Genomic DNA, 18,414 nt, shown 5'->3' with positions numbered 1-18,414 from the left:
ATTTGGCGCTTTTTTTTCCACCATTTTCAAGGGCAAAAATGAGATTTCACAACATGGACCCATTTGAAGTGAACGGTAGGGGGTAAAAGGGAAGTTAAACACTAACGGAAGGGTTGTCCGGGATGTGTAAAAGTAGGAGAGGATTTTTGGGAAGTTTTGAAAATTACGAGGGGTGAACAGTAATTTTTCCCTAAAAATAATCATGAACAAGACAAGATAGCAGAGAATAAGAACAAGACAAGATATTTAATTCACACAAGTATTCCATAAAAATTATAAAGTTATTGTGATATTGTTTTTATAATGTTTTATTTGTTTTGCAATAAAGAATTCACAAGATAATGGTTTATAAAATTCTCTTTGTAATATTCACCACTTAATTTTTAAAAGAAATTAAAAAAATTATTAATTTTCAAAATATATTAATCAGTAATTAATTACCAAAAACATTTAAAGTAAGAGATTGGGCATTCAATAATTCATCGAAAAAAAATTATTCATAAGCTAAAACAACAAATATTAATTCATGGTTAATTAATACAAATTATTAGTCATGCCATATAAAAAATTATTTTAAAAAGGTAAATTGCTAATTTTTTTATTTTAACTATGAATAGTTTTGTCTTTTGGTTGTGTTGCAATTTGACAGAAATTTTGTATTATTGTTTTTGATATAAAACAATTATGATATTATGTTGTACTTAATTACTTTTTGTTGTGTTGTACAATAATTTTATTTACAAAGCAAATAAGTGGAAAAAAAATTATTGTGTTATAAATTTTTGGATATCAAAATGGAACTAAACAGTAATTATTTCCTCTCAACTTTGCAGATTGCAACATATGAAAAAAAAATAATTATATTTTACGTACCTCGGAACTCATAGTAAATAAAAAAGATAATTTAATTTTTTAATAGATTTAATTATAATAATTAAAATTAATAATAATTAAAAAATAATCATATTTAAATTATTTTATAAGTGAATTTTTTTTATTATATAATTAATTATGTGTTATAAAAAATTATTACTTTAAATAATTAGTTATAATAATTAAAATTAATAATTAAAATTATAATAACATATTGATTAACATAATAAAATAATTTAAATATCATTATTTTTAACTATTATTATTTTTTAATTATTATAATTAAATATGTGAATTAATGTTAAATATTAATTATTAAACATAATTCATTGTCTTATATAAGATAATCTTATTTATACAAAGTGGTATAAATTAGTCGAGATCGATTAGAGATTTTGCCAAGTTTAGCAGTAAGCTCAACTAGATGAATTGATTTGGTGTTTCGCATGTTGCAACATAAATTGTAATTTAGTTTTTTTCAACAAGTGTGTTTAGACCAAGTCGTAACTCAAATAATAACTTGGTTATGAGTAGTATGGCACTAGATCAAGAGATATGGAGAATCTTAATAGAAGAGAAAAGTTTAAGAGGTGGATTGATGGGATGAAGGGTTAGTGGTGATGGTGCAAGAGGCCAATGAGATGGGTGATAGCACCAATTTATTTTGGGAGAAAGCGCTTATTGTCCATGCATGTTAGGCACGCTACATTATTTGTGATACAAACTAATGGGAGGATGATTAAGTCAAAGTTTTTGGGAGGAGATCTTGTATGTCGATCACAAATATCCTTGTAGAGTTGGCTACAAATTTGTAAGGAAGGGCTATCTTTCGAAATTTGTGAGACCTTTGCATTCTTGTTTTGATACTTTTGTTACTGGATCAATTCTTCATATATGGTACGTCTCATAATGTAACCATATGATGATGTCCCAACTACGTTACCCATTCTTATTTCTCTTCCTCTTCTTTTTATTTTTTGTGATTAGGAACATTAAAGAATTGATAACTCACTTCCACAAACGTATCAAATCCCATACATATTCTAACTGTAAAAATTTCAAATTTCTTCTTTAGTGGGTCTATTTATTTATTTATTTATTTTAAAAAGTGGATAAACCACATACATTATTAATTTAGAGTTCACTCCCAAATGGCTATGCTAGTAATTTAAAAATTAATTGAATTATAATTATATTTATTTAACATAAATTTTATTTTAAGTAACTTATTGTATTTTGAAAAGTGAAAAAAATGTTTTTAGTAGCTAAAAATTTTGTGAGGGTCTAAGAGGTCTTTCACTATTATTTTTTTAGAGATGAATGGTAGACCGCCAACGACCTCATGGTCTATCAATACTTGATCCACTGAGTATGGTATTCATATTCTTTGACCACAAAGCGAGTTTGAATCTTAGCATATGTGAGATGAGAGTCTAGGTGGGTTGAGGCCTTGTCTGTGCATGTTGTTGGCATGGTTTTGTTTCACTTTATAAATAAAAAAAAAATAGATAAGACAACTATATAATAATTTTTGGAAATTATTTTTTTATTAATACGTTTAGGAAAATTATAGTTTGACTCTACACTATTGGAAGCAAATTGTAGAGAGAACTCAGAGTTGTTTTTATTTATTGTAAATCACAAAGGGTTCAAATTCCTTCTCAAATTATTTAATTAAAAAAAATAGTTTACATGAGTTTAAAACAAGTATGAATAATTTGGTGCTTTTATTTATAATTTTTGAACCAATTTGAGGTAATATATATATATATATATATATATATATATAATCTATATATGTTCAAACTTTATGGAGCTTACTAAGAGAATATATATAGACCGATAGAATTGTTGGGTTCGGCCCATTTGGTGGACTAGTTGGAAGAGGTGGGCTGCCGACCCAAGTAAAAACTATATCATCTATGGAGAAGAGAGAGAAAAGGAAAAAGGGGGACCAAGAATAAAGAGCGAGAGTATTGAGCTAAGGCAAAAAAATTTAGAGACAAATTGGTGTCGGATTTCATCCAAATTCAGAGGGGTCATTCCTTACAGGTAGCTCTCCTTAATATTAGGGTTTGCTTCTTTATCCAATCTTCTTCTTAATGTTTTATTGTGCTTATCAATTTTAGAGATGATGCATATCATGTTAAAAGTCTTGTGTTGACCCACTGAAGCTAGTATAATTGCAATTCTCTAGTTGTATATAGAGAGAACCATTGTTATCCCGTAGTTGACGTAATGAAACACTTTTCAAGTGGCTCTAACGAGTTCTATGATTTTTCTTTTCGATTTGAAAGGGGTTTTCACTCTAAAAACTGTGATATTAACTTGATTTATTATTTTACATTTCATTCTAACATTCAAGAAGAGGTTTGCAAGTGTTTGTAGTTTTGTTTGAAGGTATTGGGAGTCATACAAGCAAGCACATAAGCTCACATCCACATAAGAAACCATATGGTACAAACTGGCAGCCATATGGATCAAAATTATACACTCACATAAAAAGTCATATATCATGTCAAAAAAATTCATACTGGCAGACGTGCATACACATAAAAGGCCGCATACCATGATTAGAGAACTGTGCAATTTGGAATGTACTCATACATGTGACCATATACATGAACAATAACTTGCTACATTAATCATGAACAATACTCCGACAAAAATTTTCCAGCATTAATTGTATCATAACTCCTCAATAGGAATTTCATCTTTTAATTATAAACTTAAACTTTAAAATGAAAAAAAAGTGTTGAAAAAAAAAAATGAGTTCTTCCGAATAAGATTACACCATAACTTTGCAATAGGGATATAAAAATCTCTTCGATAGCTTTATTAATTCAAGATGAACAAGCAATACAGCTATGATATGCACCTTTCTAAGGTTTGGCATCTCTTTGACAATGAGAGAAATTTGTCATGGGATGCCCATGGTGAATTGGGATACTATTACTTTGAGTAAATCTGAGGGGGGATTAGGCATTCGCAATATTCTTAAGGTTAAACACTCGCTCATGGCTAAGAATCTTCTTAACTTTCTCAATAAGCAGGATGCTCTCTTGGTAGATATCTTATATTTAAAGTATGGGTATCATAATTTTTGGACCATGAAACCTCCCCAGAACTGCTCGGCTTTCTTCCGAGGTCTTGCGGTAATGCTAATGTTCTTAAACCTTTCCTTTGGATTAACTGTCTTAACCCAACTGTTACTTATTTTTTATATCATCCTTGGATTTTTGACATTCCTATTACCTTCAAACCTATGTTCCTTAACATGGATATGTCTGCTGAGGTTCTTAGAATTTGTGACTTGTTAATTAACTGCAATTGGAATGTGGCATCTCTTAATTTTATTTTTGGCTTCAATTGGAACTCTCCAATCATATCGCATGGTAAGATTAGTTTTGATGAAGGCACTCACTGGGTCTGGTCTCCTGAATTGCAAGGTACTAAGCTATCTTCTAACATTTACAAGTTTCTTAACAAGAAATTATTGATTGAGCGAGATGGATTGGGTCTGGGTCTAATATCCGGAAACTTAGAGTTGCTCCTAAAACTAAAAACTTTTTATCCTGGATGTTGTTGCATGACAAACTTAAAAACTTATGAATATATGTATCGGCTAAACCTTGGTCCTCCTGATCCATGTGTGTTTTGTGGTTTGGTCTTAGAAAGCTCTGATCATCTCTTTAAATCTTGCCATGTTAGTGTTCGGGTTTGGAAGACAATTGAAATTCTTGCTGATATTAAAGTCAATCTTCTCAATTTGGTTACTGGTGGTGATTGGCTTGACTTCAGTTCCAATGGTAACTCTTTATTTTTGGCCTCTATTATTGCTGCTACTCTTTGGCAAATTTGGAAAAGAAGATGTAACAGGATCTTCAGGCAAGATAATCTGGATATCTACAAGATTGCCAATCTGGTGATACTTCATGTTAAGGATTTTTCTATCAGCACTAATAACCATTTGATGCGGAATTATATGGTGAACAACAGACCTCGCCCTGGTGCTTTGGGTGTTTTCTCTGCTGCGGCTTGGAATCTCGCTACAGGTAAGGGTGGTATGGGCTTTATGATTATCAATTCTAACGTTACTGTTTGTGGTGTAGGTCTTTGCCCTATTAGTCTAGCCGACAGTCTGGATATGAACTTGAAGGCACTCTGCTGGGCTCTTGATTATATCATCGAATCAAAGGATTGCTGTTCTAACATTTACATCAGCTCAGAGGACCTTTGGAAGAAGATTAACTGTAATGAGGACTTGGTCTCTTGGCGTCAGGGTGCTTTCTATGGATTGTCTACTTTGGCTCCTTCGGCACCTGAATCAGCCTCAGATCGAAGTTATACCTCATCACTGGAATCGGGTTGCTATTGCTTTGGCTGGCCATGGGATGCATGCTTCTCAACTTTCTCTCTTTCATATGGGCATGGAAAAGCCAAAATGGCTGATGAAGTTATTTTATCAATCTGGTTTTGCTACATGATTTCTTTTTTAGTTCTGGGTGTATTTGTTTTCTTTCTGTTTTCTAGATTTTTTGTTTTTGTTTGTTTGGTGGTCTGTACCTGTCTGTTTGTATGAACCTTTTTTTTATTATTAATAAAATAGCTACCCTGGTGGCTCTTTCCCTAAAAAAAAAGACAATGAGAGAATATGAGTATTTATACAAGAGTACAAAATTAATTAAATTTCAAGTTAAACTTGACATCATACATAACAATATATGAACTTGATTTATAATGACTACAAAGAAAAGGATGAAGTGGGTGGATAGTTTGATTAAAAAGAAAAAACAACCAAAGAATAACTAACGATCTATTGGCACCGGTTTTTCTGCATAAAGTGCTCATGTGCTTTCGTAGAAGGTAAATTGAGCTTTAGCTTATGTATAGTGAAAGTATAGATGTATTGAGATATTAATTCTATTTTTGTTCACAACTTTGATGTGTTTTGTGCTTTGTCCGGTAGTAATTATTCAAAGAATGACCCCTTTTCTCATAAGAAGACATAATGCTTGAAGGGACAATAATAGTGTTTTGTTCTCACAGTTCACTGCAAAGAATGATGCTTTACAGATAACAAGACATAATACGCAGAGGAACAATGATAGTGTTTTGTTCTTCAGTTGACTACTTGAATTCCTTTGAGTGCATGCCCATTGTGGAGTTGAATGGCACAATCACCAACAATCTATCAAGTTCAAGGCACATGTTACATTTATTAATCCTTTTTCAAACAATTGATGAATAAAAGGTGCAGTTATGTATTTCATTCATATGTATATATACACACATTTATATTGTAAACGTTTTCTAATTATATGTTAGTTTTTCATCATATTTAATGATAACTGTTATTAGCAATGTAAAATTATTGTTAAATATATAACTGGATAGTGACTGTTAACTATTTACATCTAAAAGCTACTGTGAAACGTATATGTAGATTCTTATATATACATATATATGATTTTATAATTATAACATGCAAGTACCTTAGCCATTGAAGTATAGGAAAGCTCAGTGACACCAGCAACATGAGGAGTAATAATAACATTTGGTAATTTCAGTATTGGATCTTGAGGATCAAATGGTTCTTGCCAGGCAACATCCATTGCTAAACCACCAAGATGACCTGATTTCAAACTTTCATACACTGATTTGTAATCTACTACACCACCTCTTGCTATATTTACCAGCATAGAACCCTTCAAAATTAATAAATTATTGCATAAATAAATAGTGTAAAAAATAAAGTTATGAGTGAATTACTAATACTTACTTTCTTCATAGAGGAAAGGAACTCTTTGTTGATTATACCAGCCTGCAAGTTTTCATTAGTTGCAGAAATGTTAGTGAAAGGACTTCAAAATTAATTGGTCATTTAAATTTATATGATAATTAGTTAAAGATGAGTACATTGCTAGTTAATTAAGGTGCGGAAATTATAGTCTTTAATATAGTTTATTTCTTAGTTTATCATATCAGATTACAAACCTAACATATTGATTGAACTCAATTCAATCCATGATATCATGCTACATGCAATCCAAACATATTATTAGTTACTCTAATAACATTTAATTTTATTCTTAGTGAAAATAATTAATAAAACAGAAGATGAAACTAACTGTTTCTGAATTTAATGTCAAGCAAAGGACTACTATATCAGCCTCCGCAGCAAATTGATAGTAATCTTGTGGACTTCCTTTTATGTCAACCAGTTCACCAATTGCATCAATTTGTTTATCGGAGATACGATCATCATTATCATTAGTAGATCCTGACAATAAATCAATGAATTAGAGAAAATACCATGCAGCTCATTTATGCAAACAAAACTAAATGCATCTTTGACCTGTACCATTCTGCTTATTGGAATTAAAATTCCATTTTCTTTTTGTTGCAAGAATTTTTACACCGAAACCGCGCAATATTTTAGCAAGATCATAGCCGATATCTCCGAATCCGACAATAAAGACCTATATATATATATATATCAAGAATGTTAAGCTGATAGAAAGAAAGACCCAGACTTATATATATTTGTGACAATATGACGAAAAAAAAAACCTACTGTTTTTCCCAAAAAGTGTATCACCAAGAGGTTGACCTACAATTTTCCTCTGTATTGATTCTTCCATCTCCTTCTGATGAAAATTTAAAAGAAAAAATGAGTTAGAATTATCATGAAGTACACTATTGGTCCCTGAAAACTAAAACTTTTTCTTTGATGGGGATTGGAACTGCTTATTTTTTTCATAGCTTAGGGGATATTCATGAACTACTCCTCTTAGTTCAAGGACCAAAAGTGAAGTTTATGAAGATATATTTTTGTTTAAAAAAAAATAAAGGATTAAAATCAATGAACCTTCTTTCTTAGAAGACCCAAGATCAAATAAATTGCCATTTCAGCACATGCTTTGGAATTCCCAGATAATTTTCCTGGAATTCTTGCAACCTTAATATTATGTTGTGAAGCAGCAACAATATCAACACCTACATAAAGAAAAAAAACTGATGACAAATCAAAGTACTTTTTTAATTTGTAAAATTTAATTATTAAAATAGGACAATAAACCAAATGAAAGAAATAATAGAGAATTGAGGGTACTAACCTTCTAAACCAACACCAAACTGTATAATGAGTTTCATTTTAACAGCTCTAGCAATCATCTGTGAATCTAGGCGGAACATTTTGACTACACATACATGATATTTATGTATACAATCAGGCACATCAACATGAGCTAGCACATCTATCTGCCAAGAATCAAACATATAATCAATTAGGTAAAGATAAGCATCATATATATATAAATATATATTCTTTTTTAATCATATCATATCATTTAATAAATGCAACTTTGTCCATTAACTCAAAAATGGATCAATTTTGATCCAGGAACTAAGATAAAAGGTGTCTGTTAGTCTATGAAAACATCACTTAATTCATAAAGCTCCTTATGTTGATTGTGTCATCGACAACGAGATGGCGAAGATGTTGTAGAAGATGATGATAGCCGAATCTAGAAATTGCACTCGATCTGGAGCATGGGTGGCACCAGCAACGAGGATGATGGATGAGACAACGAACAAGATATAACAGACAAGAAAATAACATGGATTGCCCATGCTGGGTGAGTAAATTTTTTGATAGAGCACTAAACTATGGCCCATTTTCACTTTGAGGCCAGATTTTAATTTGAATCAAAATTATTACCGAACTTTAATTTTGTTTCCCAGGTGGTCACATGAGAGATTTTAGTCTATGTTTGATGATTTGATATTTTAAATTTCTGTCAGTATGTGAGATTGAATTGTCAATTAGGCGGACGTGTGTCATGCATATGTTGACAGAGAATTTCCAGCATCTATATCATAAAAAAAAAATAGGTCGAAATATCTCAAGTAATCACCCGATAAAACAAAATTGAAGTTAGGTAACCATTTTGATTTAGTTTATCGTTTGGACTCCATAATGAAAAAAGACCATAGTTTGGTACACTTCCAAAAAATTTACCCCATACTGGGTATTTCATTTGACATGAACCAGTTTTAAGCAAGTTGATAGGTCCGAATTTTTCAAATGGGTTATCAAATTATTTATATTAGTTTTATTTTGTTCTTTATAAATGTATATATATAGGATTAAAGTCATTAGCGTACGTACATAGATGACTATCCACTGTGGATGTTTGTTTAATCTAATGGCTATTATTTATATGGATACTGTGCATAATTACTGTGGATGTTTGTTTAATCTAATGGCTATTATTTATATGGATACTGTGCATAATTACTGTATAGCAGTGTTGAGAACTGTCATGGATAATCCAACGGTTAATATGAACGTTCCTAAATGATGGGTCCTCACATACATATATATATATATATATAAGCTAAAATACTCTTACTTAGGGTAAAGGAAGATCATTATATTTTCTTGGGGAAAAGAACTAAGGTGCTGTTTGTTTGCAAGGAATGGAATTGATAAGGAATAAGATAAGAATAAGAATAAGGGGAAATGGATTAGGAATGAAAGGAAAACTATGTTTGGTTAGAAGGTATGAGAGAGTAATTCAGGATTGAGGAAGAGTAGAAGTGAAAAGTATTTGACTAATACAAGTTATGAAAAAATGTGATATTAATATCATTACTCATGAAAATAATAATTATTATTTTCATTTTAAAATACATATTTCCAATTTTATATATTGTTATATTTTCATTTTGCTAAATATTTTCACTTTTGATTATTATTTATTATTAAAATGATCTATTTAATTATTATTTAAACTAGGTTATTATTTTTAATTATTAGTTATTATTTTTTACATTAATTATTATTTATTGTTAAATTTATTTATTTAATTATTATTTGAAATTGATTTTTATATTTAATTTTGTAGTTACTATTATTTCACATTAATTATTGATTTATTATTCAAAATAACCTAATTAATTATTATTTAAATTAAATTATTATTTATTTATCAGATATTATTATTTCACTTTTAATCATTATTTATTATTAGAATTATATATTTAATTATTATTAAATTAAATTATTATTTTATTTATTAAATAAGAGCTACACAGAAATCATTCCAAAGGAGCTAGAGGAATGAGCATCCTCCCATTTTTGGGAGGATTCCATTCACCTCTCCTCCCTCATTCCTCACTCATTCCTTTCTCACTCCCACGCTCTATCCAAATGCACTGAATCGCAAGATTCCCAATCCATGCCTTGCAACCAAACACCCCCTAAGGTTGTTTAGCTATCACATTATGCCGATTATTGTGTTTATATGTATTTATTTATTTATTGACTAAATGGATAAACAATTATGAGTTAGTTACGTGTGAGATATCTGTTAAATGCATCACATGCACTCACCCTATATACAGACCGTTGGTGTACACCACAAAATACTCTTTTCACCATGTTACAGATGAGATTTGATCGCATGTTCTCTAAATAAGAAAGGAAGTGGCTAACCACTGGGCTATAATGGTGTTGTGGTATTTATTTTTATAAGACCAAAATAAAATGACTTGAGATGCCCTTTGTTTTATGTTCACAACTGAATTTGTTTAATGAAAGCACATCTTTTTGTATATAATTAATGTCAATATTAAATGACTTCAGTTTTTCCTTAACTTCTATATTGATAAACTAATATAATGTATTTCCTAAAGTAAATTAAATGAATGAAATGCTTCAAGAAATTCATGTAAAAACAAGAAAGAGATGTAAAAAAAAAAAATGCAAAGAAAGGACCTTTATAAATGGGCAATTTTCCAAATATTTCTGAGTGTAACTGTGAGAAGCAGGATGCTCAAAGCCACAAAACAAGACCCTCGTAACTTTGTCCACACCATTTTCCATCGTTTTCTCAGCTTTTTTGATGAGAAATCTGCAATTCAAATATGAAAACATGAACCAAAATTTTGATTCCACATAACAAGGAAAATTAATGGCTCTTGCAGTCAATTTTAAAATCTTAATTTGCCCTTAATTCGTTTTTATGATTATTAATTAAAACTAATATTCATTTTAATTAAAATAAAAAAAATTAATTACTTAATCAAAAGAGTAATTAACTGGACTAGGCCATATTGAATTATTTATTATGCATCATATTTGGTGAAAAAGAGTAAGGTTACCATCCTTCCCACGTGAAGATGGTAACTCTTCCATACTCCACAAATACTTCTCATAAACTCAAAGGCAAAAACATATGTTATAAAAGTGGATAATTACAATTTTAATAAATGAAAAACAAGGTATTAACATGTGAAGAATCTGACAATGACTAAAGAGTTATAGCATGATGTTATTGGCCTCACTACAAAAGTTTTACATGTAAAGAGTCCAAGTTTCGCTAAACACATAGTAATGATAATAGAACTCTGATTTTGGGAGTTGATTTACAGTCAAAATCCCTTATTACTGAGTGAGGGGATATGAGCTTAACCATGAATTTTACAGCCCATGCATATACCTTCTTATCAAGAAAAAAAAAAACAGAAAAAGGGGAACTTAGGATGGCAAATAAGACATAAAAAAGGAAGTTTTGAAAGCCAAACAAGGGAGATAAAAGCAGAGAGAGTGAAAAGAGAGATGGGCAACTGGGGGAAAAAAATCCAACATTGGATGTGAGGAGAACTAAAACAAAACCCAAGTACCCCAACAAAGGGGAAAACCTTAAGATGGAAAATAATACATAAAAAGAAAAGAAGTTTGAAAACCAAAAAAAGCAAAGAGAAAAGGAGAGAGTGAGAGTGAAAGAGAGAGAAGGGCACTTACCAGTAGCAAGATAGTGAGCTGAGAAAGCAGGCATGTGAGGTTTAGGTTGGTCTTTTCCTCGCATGTTGTGCATTGTCGGCTTTTATATGCAAAAATATAGAATAAATGAAAGGCCATGTGACATGTTTATTGTCATGCTGTCTCATAAAGGTGTGGTGACCCATAAAATTTTAAATAAAAATAGAAATAAGAAAGATGTTACGGATAGTATAATAAATAGTGGATGTTTACTGTAGTATCAATAACACGTGGTATTGTATCAGCCGTCAACACTGTTATATATAGTACGGTATTTTGGACAGTCGGATCAAATCAATTTTGATCATTGATTTAATATTTTTGAAGGCATATAAATACCTCTTTATTTATGTATTTTGATATAGATAAGAAGATATATAAGAAGAAGCAAGTAGAGAAGATTCCGTGTAATTGACAGTGATCCATATATTTTTTTTTCTTTTCTCTTTATGTTTTTTCTCTACTTATTTTCTATTCATGAAAATCTATATATATATATATTTATATTGAAGATAAAAAAATTATTAAAGATTTGAAAATTTGTTGGGAGTGGTTTAAGGAATTTGTTTTGCAAATTGATTGGGAGGAATTATTTTTTTATATTCTACTAACGTAGGTAGGCGGGGAATGTTCATTGATGAAATGACAATGATAAAAGTTACTGTTATAATTTTAAAAGAAATGTGGACAATTCTTTTAAGCAAAATATATTCTATAACTATTCAAAATAATAGATATTTATCAATATTAATAATTTTTTAATTATAAAAAAATTAAATTTATTTTAAATAACTAAGCTTTATAAAAAAAGGTTTTGTTTTAGTAAAAATTTATACACTATATCATTAAAATCATAGTTTCAAAATGTTATTATATAAACATATAAATGATAATGATTTTGTCCTTACCCACACACATGTTGCTGTAAAAATAATGATGATAATAAATATATTTTGATTAATAAATTGAATAGCTGAAATTAGTGACGACATAGTGTGGCCAAATTAGAAGGGCTAAATCATAATTATCATTAATTCTAGTAATATGTAATTTAACTATTTAAGAGTGGAATTATTCATCAAAGAAAAACAAAAGGAGGTGTTCAATTCCTTCATCCTAATCAATTTCCCTAAGCACCTTCATCCATGATTTTATGAACTTTTTTTCTTTGTCCTCGCTTGCAATGGCAAGTTGGGAGCAAACCTACCACCATTGTAAAGAAAATCATAAACTATTGTTATTGCAAGGGCATCATCCTATAGTATATTTTTCTTTTTAGTCCAATGGCGGAACCAAAGGGGCCGAGTGGGGGCTTCAGCCCCCCCTTGGCGCCAGAAAGATCGCTGTGAGGTTAGCTTTCGTCAGAGACTCGGAGTCTCTGAGCTTGGGGCTTTAGCCGAATCAGCCCCCTCTCCTTGGGGCTTGGGAGGCTAGGCCTTAGTCCTTGGAGTCTTGGACCTTGGTTGTGCAGCTTGCCAGCTTGTGCTTGAGCCTTGTGATGTGCAGCATGTGCTTTGCAAGTTGCAGCTCCGGTCAGTCGAGTCGATCATCGTCTTGTCAAGATATTGTGAAAGTCTGGAGAGTGGAGAGTGGAGACTTTGAACTCTAAAGCCAAAGTCACATGTGACACAGTCACACAACTGACACAAGTTTAATTTTGGATCCATAATTCAGATCCGATAAGGACCACAAGGTGACAGATATTATTATCGGGTTATCGGACTTAATCACTTAAACTTCGATCCGAATCCAATACCCAAAATTGGCATACCCTCACTGGCTCAAAATCAGACATTTGTTTACTACTCAACATCTTAACTCTCAAGCCTCATTGCCTCAAGATCTCTCCTTCCTTTAGTTTTTTGGCAGGCATTCTTGCTATTCTAGCTCCAACTTAGAGTCTTAGATTATGCTTCTGTGAATGAGTAAATCTGTGATTCAGATTCACTGATTGCTCTTTGTGTGCAAGTGTGCAACTAAAAGTTGACTCTCTGAGCATGATTATTGGGCTCTCATTCTCAATGAGCTGAGCTGCTGTGGACCTGTGGTATGGTTTCTCCAAAGTCCAAACTCCAAAGTGTAGGTTTGTTTATAAGTTTTTGTTTGAATTGGATTTGGATTTTGTTGTTTTGATCATAAAATTCATCACTTTGTTTTTCAGAAATTCCTATATCTAATCTAGAGACCAGAATTCAGATTTGTCGTTTTGAGAAGAAAGATTCAAAGATTCGAGGAGTGGATTTGATCATTTGAGGGGCCATATGTAAGACTTTGTTCTTTTGCTTTAGAATTTCATCAATACAAATTATACAATAATATGCAATGAATGAACCATCCCTTCCTTACTAGTTACTTCCTATTTGTTTGTCTTGTTACTGTTAGTGCCAAATAGAAAGAAAATGAGATAAAAAAGAGCATATTCACCATCTATTTAAAACTAAATGGACTTGTTGTCAGTGCCAAATATGATAGTTATATCTGTTAATTGGTACTATTAATTTGCTTACTTTAGATTATAACTAAATGGAAAAAGATATCATGCTGAAGAAACAAATTAGCATTTTGCTCATTATATGATCTTCTGATTCCTCAATCTTGTCATATAGCAAGAATAAATTAATTAGTTAAGTAATCCAAATACAACAGCTAGCCAAGTTTGTGCTCTATATCATTTGTTTGCTAATTAGTAAATTAGGGTGATATTTGTCTAATTATGATTGGATTATCCAAGCATATTTCCTTATTAGAGTTTAAAATGAATAATGTACATATACTTAATGAGAAAAAAAAGGGACTGACTAAATTTGTTTTAGAGAAAAGCAATTGCTTGAAGAAAGCAAACTAAAGAGGCATCACTCTTTGAACAAGTCTAAACCTTCATCTCTGTACTCAAGAAAGAAATTAAGACAACAACAATTTCCAATCATGGAGTGGAATAATTAATAATTGCATTTTTTTTTTCCATTTCTTGATATATTTGATGGGCATACTTCATATGCTAATTATATGTTATTCTCAAGCCCCACATATATTTAAAGTTCACCAGTTTTTTAAGGTTTCAGTGAGCATCCTGAGAAAACAATGAATCACAGTCTCCAAGATTAATATGAATTCTAAAAACTTAGCACTCAAGTAAGAATCTCCATATTCATACATAAAGAAATAGTTGTATATCTAATAAGGCACAACAATATTAGTTTTACATATATATATTAATATATATTTATATATGTATATGTGAATGATGGTTCAATGTTCAATATGTGGCTGAAAATATATTTCTCTAATAAGAGTCTTGAACAACAAATTAAAGACCAGGTTGTCATCTTCACTAGAATAATGACCTTAAACATATTGAAGCTTTTGGGTTTGCTGACATGACACAATGAATTAGGTCCAATTAAGTTTTATCTTGATTATATTAGAACATTGATGATATGATTAGAACATTGATTGTATTTTTTGAAAGCAAAAGCACACATGCCTATGTTACTGTGTAGTCTCAATATTCATTTATTGGAAAAATGCTTTAAATAAATTAGCAATATTGTTGGCTTTTAATGTCTAGTTATTATTTTATTATCATTCTTTTTACACATGTTTATTTTGTCTTTGAATAGCATTATACACTTTTATAGCCAATTGGACATGGATAAATTTGTAATTAAACGTCCAAGAAGTGAAGAGTCCTCAAATTCTCCAAAAGCACCACTAGTCTCCGAATCAAGTGAGAAAAACACTCGATATGAATTTCAATTCGAATGACATTGTTAGTGACCCGGGTCTATGAAAACTGATTGAAGACTTTGATGTTGGGGTTAGAGATCAAGTTCGAAGGGAATATTTAACTAGAGGTCCTTGTCAATTAATTTTCCATAATTTCCCACAAAAAGAGTATGGCAAACAAAAGAGAAGTTTTCAAAAAAAATTGGTTTAAACAACATCCATGGTTGGAGTATAGTGTGACCAAGGATGCAACATTTTGTTTTTGGTGTTATCTTTTCACACCAAGCAAAGAAAATCGAACAAGAGAAGATGCATTCACTAAAACGGGATTCAATAATTGGAAAAAGGCTTTAGAAAAATTCATAGAGCATGTTGGTGCTGTGAACAGTGTGCATAATGATGCAAGAGTGCAATTTCAGAGTTTCCAAAATCAAAGGCAGAGCATGTCACACCAATTGGCTGCACATTCACACGAGATGGAGGTTGAATACCATACTCGTTTAACGGTTGTTTTGGATGTGACACGTTTTCTCTTGAAGCAAGGCTTGGCTTTTCGTGGACATGATGAGTCCTCGAGCTCATTAAACAGAGGAAATTTCCTTGAGTTACTAGAGAGGTATAGCCGGCGGAATGATAAGGTTTTTAAGGCAGTCAATCAAAATGCTCCTGGAAACAATCAAATGACTTCCCCAAAAGTTCAGAAAAGAGCTAGCAAATGCTTGTTTAGCAGAAATTACATGTGCAATCGTTAATGATTTGGGAGATAAATATTTTTCCCTTATGATTGATGAAGCCCGGGATGTGTCAGTGAAGGAGAAAATGGGAGTTGTTTTACGATATGTGAATAAGAATGGAAGTGTGGTAAAGTGGTTCCTTGCTATGGTTCATGTGCCAGATACCTAATCCATTTCATTGAAGAATGCCATTGATTGTTTATTTGCCAAATATGGGTTATCTCTTTCAAGGCTAAGGGGACAAGGATATGATGGAGCTTCAAATTCAAATATGCGAGGTAAAATTTAATAGTTTGAAGGCACTTATCCTTAATAAAAATCCATATGCAAGATATATCCATTGTTTTGCTCATAAGCTCCAATTAGTGATTGTTGTTGTTGCTAAAGACAATCGAATTGTGAGTGATTTCTTCCAATATGTCATTATGATTGTTAGCACGGCCGGAGCATCATGCAAAAGGAGAGATCAACTTCGGCAACATCACCATAATAAGCTAGTTGAGCGATTGGAGAAGATGGAAATAGTAAGTGGCATAGGAAAAAAAATCAAGAATCCAGTTTGGCGAGACCAGGGATACTTGTTGGGGATCACATTACACCACCATTCTTCGCCTAATCTCAATGTGGACTTCAGTGTTAGACGTACTCCTAAATGTATATGATGATGGTGCTTCTAATGATAATAGAGGTATAGCGGCAAGTTTGATTGAAAAAATGGAAAATTATCAATTTGTGTTTGTGATGTATTTGATGAGGCGTTTATTGGGGATCACAAATGAGTTATCACTTGCCTTACAACAAAAAGATCAAAATATTGTTCAAGCTATGCGTTTAATTGAAGTTGTGAGGCCTTGACTTCAAGACTTTATGGAGACGGGATGGGAGTCATTTTTAGAGCAAGTTAGATATTTTTGTGAAGAGAACTCAATCCCGGTACCTAATATGGAGGATAATATGCGAATCCGTGGTCGGTCTAGACGGGAAGGGCAAGTCATTACTCATTTTCACCATTATCGTGTTGAGATTTTTTGCGAGGTTAGTATTTTTAATATTTATTATCCTTTTGTAAATTTCATTAATGTTGAGATTTTATCATTATTGTGATCTTAGGTTATTGATTTAATTGCGCAAGAAATGCAAAACCATTTCCCAGAAGCTAGTACTGAGTTACTTCTTCTCGTGTCATGCCTTGATCCAAGGGATTCATTTTCCAAATTCAATATCCATAAGCTACTTCGTCTTGTAGAACTTTATCCCGAAGATTTCACAATAACTGAACGCATGATGCTTGAAGATCAACTTACCACTTTCATTTATGATGTGCGGCATTATGAAGATTTTATGAATGTCGGGGACTTGGGTAGCTTGGCTAGAAAGATGGTTGAGACAGGTAAACATGCAATTTTTCCACTCATTTATAGCCTAATTGAGTTGGCGCTTGTTTTACCAGTTGCAACAGCTAGTGTTGAGAGGGTGTTTTCAGCTATGAATGTTGTGAAAACTGACTTGCGCAACAAAATGGGAGATGAGTGGATGAATGATAGCCTGGTTGTGTATATTGAGCGGGAGGTTTTTGCAACTATTGACAATGAAGTGATTCTACAAAGGTTTCAAAAAATGCAAACTCGACGGATGCAACTACCTCCTCTTAGTGGCATACCTCGCATTTCTAGCACTGAAGCTGGGATTGGTTCTAGTTCAAGCGTCCATCGATAGCTACTTTATGCTTTTATATCCAATATGTATTCAAGGTATGGTTGTTTTGATAAAAAAATTATATAATGTCACTATTTTACATTTCAGATAATTGTTTTTTAGATTAAATTTTATATATATTTTTTGAATTAGCCCCCCAACTATTAAATCCTGGTTCCGCCACTGTTTTAGTCCATAAGGAAGAGACCCTATATAAACTAATAGCCTTAATCTCTACTTTATCAAGGTTGATTAAGAGTTCTACGTTAAGACTTGAAAGAGATTTCATAATGCTATATGAGGCAAATTTATTAGCAAGGTTGTTTCATTTGAGCATGTCAAATCTGCACTCAATGATCTATGGAGAGATTGGGGGTTATTTTAAAGTGGTAGATTTTCTTAATAATTTTTTATCTTATCAAATGTGAAAGTTAGTTCTGGTGGGTACTAGTGTGTTGATTTTCACTCAATCTCTTATGTAATGTTTTAGTGTAACCGCACTATAATTGGCATGATTTGACACATAGTCAAGGTGACGAGGCAACCTGTGTGACA

The 18,414-nt window shown here is 31.6% G+C and overlaps 2 protein-coding genes across 2 annotated transcripts; one reads left to right on the top strand and one right to left on the bottom strand.

Annotated features, from left to right (window-relative positions):
• Positions 1 to 5,869: 5,869 nt before the first annotated feature.
• Positions 5,870 to 11,791, bottom strand: LOC120261836 (D-3-phosphoglycerate dehydrogenase-like). The gene is made up of 10 exons (XM_039269841.1): positions 11,687 to 11,791; positions 10,658 to 10,793; positions 7,992 to 8,136; positions 7,745 to 7,872; positions 7,452 to 7,523; positions 7,238 to 7,355; positions 7,005 to 7,156; positions 6,656 to 6,697; positions 6,369 to 6,581; positions 5,870 to 6,064 (listed from the first exon to the last, which is right to left on the bottom strand). The coding sequence occupies exons 2-10, from the start codon at positions 10,763 to 10,765 to the stop codon at positions 5,996 to 5,998; spliced, it is 1,047 nt and encodes a 348-aa protein (XP_039125775.1). The 5' UTR covers positions 10,766 to 10,793; positions 11,687 to 11,791; the 3' UTR covers positions 5,870 to 5,995.
• Positions 11,792 to 17,106: 5,315 nt separating this feature from the next.
• LOC120260060 lies at positions 17,107 to 17,880 on the top strand. The gene is made up of 2 exons (XM_039267504.1): positions 17,107 to 17,199; positions 17,275 to 17,880. Exons 1-2 carry the CDS (start codon positions 17,107 to 17,109, stop codon positions 17,878 to 17,880), a joined length of 699 nt encoding a protein of 232 aa, XP_039123438.1.
• Positions 17,881 to 18,414: the final 534 nt, after the last annotated feature.

Source organism: Dioscorea cayenensis, chromosome 5, assembly GCF_009730915.1.
Source record: "Dioscorea cayenensis subsp. rotundata cultivar TDr96_F1 chromosome 5, TDr96_F1_v2_PseudoChromosome.rev07_lg8_w22 25.fasta, whole genome shotgun sequence".
Classification (NCBI taxonomy): Eukaryota; Viridiplantae; Streptophyta; class Magnoliopsida; order Dioscoreales; family Dioscoreaceae; genus Dioscorea; species Dioscorea cayenensis.
Note: the sequence above shows the minus strand (reverse complement) of the source record. Positions and strands in the feature narration are given on the sequence as shown.

Bases quoted from the DNA above. Each gene is read 5' to 3' on its own strand.
- LOC120261836 (XM_039269841.1), bottom strand. From the start codon at position 10,765: ATGGAAAATGGTGTGGACAAAGTTACGAGGGTCTTGTTTTGTGGCTTT. The intron at 8,137-10,657 runs GTCCTTTCTTTG...GATTCTTGGCAG, and splicing joins AAAATTGCCCATTTATAAAG to ATAGATGTGCTAGCTCATGT. The intron at 6,065-6,368 runs GTACTTGCATGT...TGAACTTGATAG, and splicing joins CCTATACTTCAATGGCTAAG to ATTGTTGGTGATTGTGCCAT.
- LOC120260060 (XM_039267504.1), top strand. From the start codon at position 17,107: ATGGAGGATAATATGCGAATCCGTGGTCGGTCTAGACGGGAAGGGCAA. The intron at 17,200-17,274 runs GTTAGTATTTTT...TTGTGATCTTAG, and splicing joins GTGTTGAGATTTTTTGCGAG to GTTATTGATTTAATTGCGCA.